Here is a 12,261-nt window from a genome sequence, read left to right as displayed (position 1 = left end):
TGATGGAGAACAACGGGGTGGATGCCAGAGAGCAGCGTGGGTGGAGGTGAGGGGGAAGAGAGGTGAAGAGGTTGAAGAGGTACAAACCTCCAGTTACAGAACAAATAAGCCAGGAGGATATAACATATGGCATAAGGAATACAGTCAATAATTTGCATTAACTTTGGGGAACAGATGGTACTAGACTTACTGTGGTGATCCCTTCCTAATACATGTAAATGTCAAATCATTACGAAGTACACACCTGAAACTAACATAATACTTTATGGTCAAATACACTTCAATGAAAGAAAAAGCCATTCTGATTCTATTTTTGGTTTCTAACACCTTTTTTTTGTTTTTATATTACGTAAATAACAAATGCATAAAATAATATGTTACTGAGCACACAGTGTTTACAGATATAATTAGTGAAACAATGTTGGGGTGGAACTGCATATGAGCAAAGTTTTTGTATGCCTTTGAAGCTAAGCTAAGCTAGTATTAATTCAAACTAGATTGTTATAAATTTAGGACATTAGCTGTAATTAACACAGTAACCATTAAGAAAATGCCTTTAAAAAATGCAGAAGAGAAATAGAAAGAAAATCAAAAAAGGTATACTATAAAAAGCAGGCAGTAACAGGGAAAATAAATAACAAAAAAGGTGGAAGATACACAGAAAACAAAAAACAAATGGCAGAAGTCCAACCATATCAGTAATTATTTTGAGTGTAAATAGCTTAAACTCTCTAATTACAAGGTAGAGATTAGCAGAATATATTAAAAAAAATAAGGTCCAGGGAGCTCCTGTTGTGGCTCAGTGGTTAACGAATCTGACTAGAAAACATGAGGTTGCGGTTCGATCCCTGGCCTTGCTCAGTGCGTTAAGGATCTGGCGTTGCCATGAGCTGTGGTGTAGATTGCAAACTCGGCTCGGATCCCGTGTTGCTGTGGCTCTGGTGTAGGCCGGCAGCTACAGCTCCGATTGGACTCCTAGCCTGAGAACCTCCATATGCCGCAAGAGCGGCCCAAGAAATGGCAAAAAAGACTAAAAAAATATGGTCCCATCATATGCTGTCTATAAGAGACTCCATTTAGGTCCAAAAAAAGTACAAATAGGTTGAAAGAGAAAGGATGGAAAAAGATATTCAAAGCAATAGTAACCAAAAAGTGAGCTGGAATGGTTACACTAATATTAGACAAAACAAAACAATCTTTAAGTCAAAAATTGTTGTAAGAGACAAAAGATCATTAAGTATCTATAAAATGGTTGATTCATAAAGAAGACATACAATTATGAACAAAAGAGCTGAACTCTACTGAAGAGGAGAGCTGCAAAACAAATGAAGCAAACACTGACAGATCTGAAGGGAGAAACACGCAGTTCTACAGTAACAGTTGGAGATTTCAATACCCCACTTCTAACAATGAATAGATCATTTAGACAGAAGATCCATCAGAAAGAGAGGTCGAACACTGTACACCAACTGAACCCAACAGGCATATGCACACAACACTTCACCCAACAACAGCAAAATACACATTTTTCCCAAGTGCACATGGAACATTCTCCAAGAGAGACCATATGTTAGTCTACAAAGTAAGTCTTAATAAATGCAAAAAGACTGAATAAACATATTAAATCATGCAAAGTATACTCTCAGATACAATGGAATGAAGCTAAAAATCGGTAACAAAAGAAAACTGGAAAATTCACAAATATGTGTAAATTAAACAACAGTTAATCAACCAACGGGTCAAAGAAGAAAATACTAGAAAAATCAGAAAATATCTTGAGATGAATGAAAATGAAAACACTGAATACCAATACTTAAGGAGTTCAGAGTAAGCAGCTTTCAGAAGAGAATGTTTAACTGTAAACACCTATAATAAAATAAATAAAGATCCCACATAACTTTATTCAGGAACCAGAAAAAGAAGAAACGCAGAGACAGAAGAAAGGATAATAAAGGTTAAAGCAGAGATCAATGAAACAGAGAATAAAAATCAAAAGAAACAACTGATGAAATGAAATTTATAATTTAAGGCAGGACAAGAAAAAACTGCACATAAAATTCTGTGTGTGTGTTTGGGCCTCTTCCGTCCCTGCTGTGTAGTGTGCTTCTGCATCACACACTAGCCAGAGCTCTTCAAAGTCAGGAAGTCCTGCTCCCGAGTCAGACGATGTAACTTCTTTAAAAAATAGTGTTCTGTCCCAGTTCTTTAGGGGGTCATGGACCTTGCTGCTTGCTTTGCAAGTTTAGCTGGACTATGTATCCTTTGTGAGCCTTTTTTTTGGGGGGGGGTGCCTTTTCTAGGGCCGCTCCCGCTGCATATGGAGATTCCCAGGCTAGGGGTCGAATTGGAGCCTTAGCCACCAGCCTACGCCACAGCCACAGCAACGCAGGATCCGAGCCGCATCTGCAACCTACACCACAGCTCACGGCAATGCCGGATCCTTAACCCACTGAGCAAGGCCAGGGATCGAACCCACAACCTCATGGTTCCTAGTCGGATTCGTTAACCACTGCGCCACAACGGAAACTCCTCCTTGGTGAGCTTTATATGAAATATCAGTATGTCATTTTGATGTATGACCTCCTCTGCCTCAAAAACGTACCTGACGATGCCTCGGACGTCTAGGAGGTGAACAGTTCTCATTGAATTGTCATCAACAGCACCACTTAGACATCATCGGTGTACCTACTACTGTACCATCCCTACAGTCAAGACAGCTTAATGGGTCTAGAAACACAAAGAGGTCTTCAGAGAACTAACCACCTGGCTGAATATAATGGAAGAGTAGTCATCAGAAAAGATCAGAAATGCTAAGTGCTAGACAAGAGGAACTGAGTAAGACAATGAAACAGGGGTTCACTGGGCCAATTTTGCCACGTATTGTAGAGAAGCTAGAACCAAGGTGGGTCTTCGGGGAAGAGGAAAACACCCTCACATGGTGAAACTGCTCGGCCAAAGGCAGAGTCCTCAGAGCACAGCACCCAAGGGCGCAGGCTGCCTGTGCAATGACTGCCAGGCAAGAAGGTCTGGCCTTTGCACTTACTGCCATGTACGGCCTACACCCAGCATCTCTGGTCTTGGCAATGGAGTCCACAAGCTGTCCACTGATGCCAAAGTCACAGAGTTTAATATTTCCACTTCTGTCCAGAAGAATATTGGAAGGTTTGATATCTGCAAGACAAAGATGCCATTCAGTGTTCAAGAAATCAATCACATGAGCTATTTTCTAAAGTCCTTCCAGCAAAAATTCTGAAAAACCTTAGAAAACATAAGGGATCAAGTCCTTAAAATTCAGATATGTAAGAAGATAAGAAAATTTTCTGACTGCTACTCATTATCAAAAAAGTCTTTATAATAAATTTAGGCATTCTGTAGTTTTCTTTGTTTTCATCAAGAGGAATACTCATTAACTTGTTTCAAATTGATTACTTAACCATAAAAATATGTAGAATGAAATTCATCTATAAGCGTATACTAAGCTACTTTATGTGTCAAAGATTATACAACTAAATATATACAAATTATAAACCCACAATGTAAAGCAGAGCTTTATCTAACTTAGGAAAGTATCTCTTCCGGTACATCTAAAAAGACTACAAGCTTTGGAATCAGAAAAGCAAAGATTCAAGACCTGGGTCTGATATTTACGATGTGCCCTGGGCCAAGCTACTAAACTTTCACTTAACGACCACAATTGCCCCCCCCCCCAAAATATAAGGAATAATTCCTAACTTCTAGGACTGTAGAAATTAAAACACCTATTACAATAATTAAAAGTTTTTTCTTTCTTTTTTTTTTGTCTTTTGTCTTTTCTAGGGCCACACCCATGGCATATGGATGTTCCCAGACTAGGGGTCTAATCGGAGCTGCTGCTGCAGGCCTACGCCACAACCACTGCAATGCCAGATCCAAGCCACATCTTCAACCTACACCACAGCTCATGGCAACGCCGGATCCTTAACCCACTGAGCAAGGCCAGGGATCGAACCTGCAACTTTATGGTTCCTAGTCGGATTCATTTCTGCTGTGCCATGATGGGAACTCCCTATTACAGCAGTTAAACATCATTAGTACTTAGTAAATGCCGCCCCTTAATAATTGTTTCTCCTTGAGAGATTTTCCTGACCTTAGGCAGCTTCATCAAGTTTCTCCCAAACAACCCTTTTTAAGAGTCATCCTGGACTTTGTTTTTACCGTTCTCAGAGTGTGTGTGCTATGCTGCACTCCTGAGAAAGCTGGATCTCTTCCACTGGCAGTCTGGCAGCACTGGCTCCTGGGTTATCGCCTCTTCCTCATGGACCATCAACCTACTGCAGGATGTGCCAATCAGCTACTGGCCAGTTCTGCCCCCTTGCTTGCTAATGCTCTTCCCTATCTCAGTCCATTTCATTATCAGCGTCATGACTCAATGAATAAAAAGGAAAAAAAATAAGCAAAGGATGCAAAAACTACCTATGACTCAGAAGGTGACCCACAAAAAAACCAGAAAAGAGCTCTTACCATCACTGACGTGGCTGACTGCCTATCAACGCCCCTTCCAAACCCCACAGTCCTTGCCAAGGGAACCGTCATTTTATTAGATATTCATCCTCCTCTGTGTGATCTATCCACACCTCCAGAAACTGGATCCTGGCTGGCCTAAGCTTATTGGGGAAGCCTCAGGCTTCTTGCCAGGGACTAGTTTAGGCAAGGGCATGAGACAACTCTGGCCCATGAGACAAAAGGAAATACTAGAGACATCAAGGACGATTTCCCTGCTGCTGAGACGGCCACATGGGGAGAGAGGGCTGCTTCTTCAAGAGGCTACGTCTAGGTGTGACACAGGATCTGCTTTAGCTGTTGCCACCCTGACATATTAGGGGAGCCGCTCTATCTCTGGAGTCACTATGTCAAGAAGTTAAAGCCAGTTAATAGGATTTTCTGTTACTTGTAATCAAAAGCACTCTAATCACAGAAAAAAGCTATCTGATCCTAGTTTGTAAAAAGACTGCTATAAACACATCACTTTACTTAGTAATAGGATAACCAAAGGTATTTTTGAAGCCTTTCCCTTTCATTCAACCTCAGGCGGTGTCTTAGGGCTTTAAGGTGATCAGTGAAAATTCCTAGGGTAATCCCTAAAGGCACAATACTCTCAGAATTACAAAATACAGCCAATCGAGGAGGGAAAAAAAATCCAAACGAGAACAAGATGAAGTACAACAGTAACAAAATCAGTTTGCACAATTTTAGGCCAAAAGAGAAAATAAGAAGCCTCCCAACATTACTTTTACAAGCATTTAATTAGCCAGGCAACAGTAAATGAACTATTCTGATGTTCAAGGTTAACTAATTCCAGTGGTCCAGGGTAAACCTCAAATTAAAATTACTCAAGTAATGCCCTAATTATTAATTTCTTGAATCACTTTAACCTTAGGATTCAAGGCTTCTCACTTCTCTGAAGATGACCTTTCACTTTCCACCCTATTTATCATCAGGCTGAATCACACTGTCACGCGTTGTCTCAGGTCTGTCTACTACACTTACTGATGAAGGACTTGTGCGCCTCTTCAAAGCCACCGTCTCACTACCCTGAGTCTGGCATAATAATAAAGCAGGGCAGTTCCTTAACCTACTTGCTGAATTGAATTCAGGATGCCCACTGTCTTCCAACAGACAAACACCAAATGTCTGAATGTGGACCTGTGTCTAATAAGGTCAAGATCACAAGCAGAAACGCCTCAGAGGAATTCAGATAAAGAACCTTTGTGAATTTATAAAAATATCCTCCAAAGTCAAGAGGGAACACTTGCTAGGGACAGAGGCATGCCTTTAAAATGCTCGTGGAAACTATCCTACAATTCTTCTTAGAAGGTCCCCAGGTCCACTTTCCTGCCTTATTGGTACAGACAGAGAAACATTAATTATAAGGCAAATTAATAATTATTTTTCAACTGTAGATAATAAGAGCCTGCAGTAAAATCTACTTCAGTTTCTAAGCCCAACATTCTAATAAGGTAGACTGAAATTTACAGACTCCCAAAGGGGGGTAAAATTCTAAATTAATAATAAAGCTTTAGGGTGCACATAGTATGTTTCGCCAAAAATACAAGTATTTCAGGAAAACTTAGACAATGCACTGTAATTTTCAATTATTTTTCCTATTAAGGAAAGTGTTAATTTCCAGTCTATAAAAAGCAATTCATACCCACCTCTGTGAATGATTTTCAAGTTTTCTTTTAAGTGGTTTAGTGCTTTCACAGTCTAGGGAGAAAAAGCAAGACGGGATAAGCAGTCAATTTCCTTCTAGTCAAACAGCAAAGCAGCTTTTCCTAGCTAACAGCTTGGGTGGCTCTTTGCATTCTTTTAAAATGAACATTTCAATATTCTGTCCATTTTTTATGCTAGCTGAAGATGCTGAATTTTCATTTTAGATCTGAAAATTTAGTTGCTTTTACATGCCCTCCCTGGCAGCTAAAATATATGGTAACTCATAATTTTTTAAATAAGTCATTAAAAAGCTATATAATCTTTCTCATACCTTCAAAATTTTCCAGAATAGATATTTTTAGTACAAAAAGGTACAAGAGTCAGGGTTCCATTATAAACTCTAGTTTTAATAAGTTTTTCCAAATTCTCAGTGTCTCACTATTATTCACCCTCGTTGGGTAGTGAGGCTACAAAGTAACTTATCCTACTGTGGAGCACTGCTCATCATCAGAAAATCAAAGAGTTTCTTCAGAAATGGAGGAAACAGAGACTCAAATTAAAATTTCTACGACCTCAAACTAAACGAGTAACAGGTCAATGATCTGAAAGATCATGTCTCTGCTGTCACTAGCTGCTGACACTGGCAGGTGTGCAGGACACAAACTTGCATTGTTTCCAATAGCCAGGCTCATTCACCAGGTTATTCATTAGCAAGCAGAAATTTGACACAAAGTAATTTTAAATGTTATGCTTAATATAATGGATACTCATCAAGTCCACAGGCAAACATGTAATAAATGATTTACTAGAGTACAATACACATATTCCAGTATATAATAAAATAGCTGTATCTATGTTTTCCAACTTCATGATTGTCCTGCTGTGGAGAAGGTTAACAGCAAGATTCTAGGATCAGACTGCCTGAGCTTAAACCATTTACCACTTACATCTGAATTCCAAAGCCAATTTACTTAACCTCTCCATGCTTTAGGTTTGTCATTTTTAAAAAGGGATTTACGCTATTTACCATTGAGGGTTGTTATGAACATAAAGTGTCATAAGATCTTGGCCTGACACAAAGAAACACTCAAAGACCATTAGCTATTCTCACTATCCTACTATTGTCTCATTGTAATTATTATGATAAGTAACAAGTTTCAAGATGATGCTAGGTTTGGTATCCTGGACAAAGATGACTAAATTAGCAACATAAATTTTCACATATTTGTCTTAATAATGAATAGGTTTCTAGAATAAACTTGTTTATACTAGATAGCTTCTTTTTGTAAAATTATATGAAGGGGTATGTATCTTAACATTTAGTTCATAAAACATTTAAATTTAAGCATTAAGTCAATTAAATAATTTTAAATATTAACATGAGACTATGAATCTTAAGATTATAATGACTGGAGTTTAATCTGACTTTTTAAATTCTAATTATACACACACATCCCTTACAACTAAAATACATTTCAGAAACTGCCTACAAATTTTCACATTAACCTTCAATGATTAAACAGGATAAACTGGCAATTAACAGGACAATTAAGACCCCGAGGATACAGGGAAGGAAGAGGAAATTATGCAATCAGAATATCTATCTTACATCTTCCTATAAAATTTAGGTTACACATCCCAGGCATAACCCCCATCATGTCATTGGTTCAGATTCTCAGAGCTTTCTAAGAGTCTTATTAATTTTACTTTATCAAATTTTTTATGTGAGAAAGTTGTGAATAAGCTATGTTAGCTAAAAGAACAAGAAAGAAAATGATTGTGAATTCACTTTCAAAACCATACACACATAGCAAAAGAGTATCTCTTCTCTTTTTTTTTTTTTTTTTTTTTTTTTTTGGTACTGTGGTAAAAGTGACTTGACCAGATTAGTAGTAATGTTGGTTACTGAACTCGCTGGTCAATAATTTAAGCAGTTTAGACAGAATAGCCTACATCTTAAAGCACAGGAAATATACTTCGTCTAAGATTTTCAATTAAAGGACTTCAAGGCGATTGCTGTAATTCTGACTAATTTAGGGGTAACTGTAAAAATATAACCTATTTAAAAATAGTTAAAGTAACAAGAGAAAGAGGAACAGAAAATTGCTTTTTCTAGCCTTATCTATAGCACGACCTATTATGGTTCACTGTGATTTTAATGAAAAGAATACTGAAGTATTTATTATTGAGATGCATGATTTCAGTATGTAGTTTTCAATAATGAAAAGTATCAATGTAGTATTTTGAAAACTGTTTTTATGACTTGTTGTGTTAATTACCCCACGGAAGTGATTCTCTTTTTGTATTAAGTGATCTTCCAGGAAAGTCGATAACGTTCTATAAAAGGTATTTAAATATTTGCATTCAAAATTCCAGCAGCATCTTTATGTAAGTATATATAAAGGAACAACGTGAAAACCAGGTACTTACTGCTAAAGTGATTTTGCCTAAAATTTCTTCTGGAATAACATCATCTAATACACTATATACATATTTGTAAAACTTATCAAACGAGGTAGACATGAGTTCCATACAGATCCAACAGTCACCCTATAAAATAACAAATATCTGTTATTCTTACACATCATAAATACCACCTTTTTTAAAATTTAAAATAGAGATACAATTAGAGAAGAAGCGACCTCATTTTTTTTCTTAATCTCAGATTAATAATTTTTGTAATTAGTAATTTTTGTTCCTTATTAAAGCCCTGGACAGGATATTCTCCCCATGTTCAAACATAAACTCATTTGCCCAATTTCTTCACTCTTAATTTTAAGGCAGGCAAGTCTTCCACAGAAAATCTTTGGACTCTCAAAAAATTTCAAACTTTGGAGTTCCTGTCGTGGCGCAGTGGTTAACAAATCCGACTAGGAACCATGAGGTTGCGGGTTCGATCCCTGGCCTTGCTTAGTGGGTTAAGGATCCGGCGTTGCTGTGAGCTGTGGTGTAGGTTGCAGACGTGGTTCGGATCCCGCGTTGCGGTGGCTCTGGCGTAGGCCGGCGGCTACAGCTCCGATTTGACCCCTAGCCTGGGAACCTCCATATGCCGTGGGAGTGGCCCAAGAAATGGCAAAAAGACAAAAAAAAAAAAATTTCAAACTTTGCCAGTTAAATATAAAAATAGAAAATGTGTGAAGTTATTCATTCTCACAAAGGAAACAGACCACAGTAATCTTGAGATACTATATAAAACTTCTTAAACTAGTATTAAAAAAGAGACAAGAAAAGAAAAAAAAATTACATAAGGCACACCCAACCACTTAAGTCCTTGCGCAAATGCTACCTTCTCAATGGCCGACATCTAAACCTCCTGATTCAAAACGCAAGTCTTCTCCCTCAGCATCCCTCACCCGCTCTACTCTCCACAGTCCTTATCATCTTCTCATATAAAATGCAATTTACTTATTATGTTTTTCATCGATCTTCCGTCTTTAAACATACACTCCACCAGAACAAGGACTTCGACCTTCAAGATAAGGGTTCAGACACAACATCCAGATGAAACATTCACTGAGAAAATAAAACATTTAAAGAGACACCACTCACAATGGAAAGAAAAACTTTACAGCTTTACAGCACCTCGGAATACATCGAACAAACGGGGCAAAACGCCTATGAAAGCAGGACGAAATGGTCCCGCAGGACAGAACATCAACCTGACCAGACAGGGAGGCAAAGCATGCCCAGGAATTTGAAATCTCAAAGTCACACAGCTGTCCAGTGCCTCCACTCAACCTCAGAACTGATTTAAACCCTAATCAAAACTGTCACGCACCTGGACAAGCTGATGCTGAAACTCATACAGAAAAAGGAGAGCCAACTACAGCCAAGACAGTTTTAAAGAGGGGAACTGATGGATGAGCGACTTTGTGTAAAGCTACCAGAGTAAAAGACGGTGGCGCTGAAATGGGGGAAAGTAAATACACAAAAGGAGCAGTTTCAAAAGCCCTTGCACAGATGGAAATTTGAAATAGGATAGTTGGAGCAAAGCAAATAGAGGAAGAAAGACAAAACAGCCATTGAATGCTGCTGGAACCAGTGGCCTACCATTAAAATCACAGAAGTTAAATTAAATGATCTCGAATCATTCACAAATAAAAATACAAAAACTTCCAAATGGATTTTCTGAAAAGCAAAAGTTTACAATTTTTTAAAAATAAGAATACTTCATTTCTTGACTTTAGGGTAGGAAAAATTTTCTTCCCCAAAACATGTACGAAAGGAATAAATCACAAAGGATAAGACTTGCTAAATTTAACTTCATTATAATGGATATTCTGTACAATAAAGAACATTGTACCAAAAGTTCAAAAATGAGACAAAAAACATCTATTTGGATATAAAGAAACAAAGGATTCATACCCTGAATAATAAAGCACTATGTTAAATTAAAAGGAAAAGACAAAACTTAACAGAATAACGGCAAAGCGATATGAACGGGCATGTCACAGAAAAGTGAGCCTGAAAACACAAGTAGAAAATTCTATACTTCGCTAATATTTAGGGAAATGTAATTTTAACAGTGAGACACAATTCCATAACCACCTGATCACCAAAAATAAAACATTCAGTAACCTCAAATGTTAGCAGTGAGATTCACGACAATAAGCACTTAGGTCCTGCCCAACAAAACCCCCCTCTGCACGGCTGAAACTGCATTTCCCAGTCTTCCACGGAGAGAAGGGCGGCCAACAAGCTGTGCACACATCTGGCGGATGATTCCAGAACAGCCCTTTCAGTTCTTTCCTCGCTGCTCCCTTTGCGGGACGTGCTACCTGAAGTCTAGGAGCCCACCTAGACCCTGAGGCCGCCTTAGCCATGGGAACCACAAACTAAAATAAGCTACTGGAATATAATTTCCAGGGCAGAAATCTTTATTCTTACTGCTACAGAGGTATAACTACTATGGAGAGAAATTTGACAATACCCACTAGAGATGAAGATATTCATTTAACCTAGTAATTCTATCTCTAGCTATACAGTCTACAGAATCTGGAACCTATTCGTGTCAAGGAGACATGTCATTTTTACACTGCTTATAATGGCAAAAAAAAATTAGAAATAAACTATATTAGGATTTTTAAAAAACATAAAAAATGGTATATTTAATCATTAGAATACTACATAGCAGTTAAAATAAATTAACCAAACCTATATATTACAGATCTATATTTACACGGTCAAATCTTTTTTTTTGTCTTTTTTTGCTATTTCTTGGGCCGCTCCCGTGGCATATGGAGGTTCCCAGGCTAGGGGTTGAATCGGAGCTGTAGCCACCAGCCTACGCCAGAGCCACAGCAACGCGGGATCTGAGCCGCGTCTGCAACCTACACCACAGCTCACGGCAACGCTGAATCCTTAACCCACTGAGCAAGGGCAGGGACCGAACCCGCAACCTCATGGTTCCTAGTCGGATTCGTTAACCACTGCGCTACAACGGGAACTCCGTACACGGTCAAATCTTGAAAGCTATGCTGAATTAAAAAATACTATGGGGTGCTGTATAGCACAGGGGACTATATCCAATCACTTGTGTTGGAATATGATAGAGGATAATATGAGAAAATGAATGCGTGTGTGTGTATAGCTGGGTCATTTTGCTGTATAGCAAAAATTGACAGAACACTATAAAGTAGCTATAACAAAAAAAAATTTTTCTTAAAGACTAGTCACTACACAAGTTAACTTTTCTGAAGTGCCTTTGAAATCTTAAAGCTTGGATATGAAAGAAACTCAATAGTTTCTCCAAATTTGGCAATAGCCCTAAAAATTTATAAATACCTACGTGTGACACTGAAAACAACTTTTCCAAATTATCATTAATAAAAAATATTCTGATCTACAGAAAAAAAAAATGCTATGTGGGAATATAAATATGATGATTACATTTACATAAATTTTGAAAATACATAATACTATGTATTACTGAGGAAAAAATAAATAAAAGCCTAAGTAGTGTAGGCTTACGGACAGCCTACACAAGCTGAAAGAAACATTAACTTCAAAGTAATGCTCTAGCCAGACTAATGAGGAGGAAACAGAGAGGACAGAAATTACCTACATCAGGGA

At 37.9% G+C, this 12,261-nt stretch overlaps 1 protein-coding gene across 2 annotated transcripts in view; it reads right to left on the bottom strand.

Annotated features, from left to right (window-relative positions):
- MAP2K4 (mitogen-activated protein kinase kinase 4) overlaps positions 1-12,261 on the bottom strand; it is a 114,189-nt gene that overhangs the window by 22,750 nt on the left and 79,178 nt on the right. For both annotated transcript variants that reach the window (XM_021067890.1, XM_003132006.5), the window contains 3 exons: positions 8,620-8,739; positions 6,192-6,243; positions 3,044-3,171 (listed from right to left, as the gene is read on the bottom strand). In XM_021067890.1, the coding sequence (XP_020923549.1) occupies positions 3,044-3,171; positions 6,192-6,243; positions 8,620-8,739 (300 nt within the window). The remainder of the gene's footprint in view (positions 1-3,043; positions 3,172-6,191; positions 6,244-8,619; positions 8,740-12,261) is intronic.

The sequence above is a fragment of the Sus scrofa genome, chromosome 12 (assembly GCF_000003025.6).
Source record: "Sus scrofa isolate TJ Tabasco breed Duroc chromosome 12, Sscrofa11.1, whole genome shotgun sequence".
Taxonomy (NCBI): Eukaryota; Metazoa; Chordata; class Mammalia; order Artiodactyla; family Suidae; genus Sus; species Sus scrofa.
The sequence above is the reverse complement of the archived record's forward strand: the minus strand, read 5'-3'. Positions and strand labels throughout refer to the sequence as shown.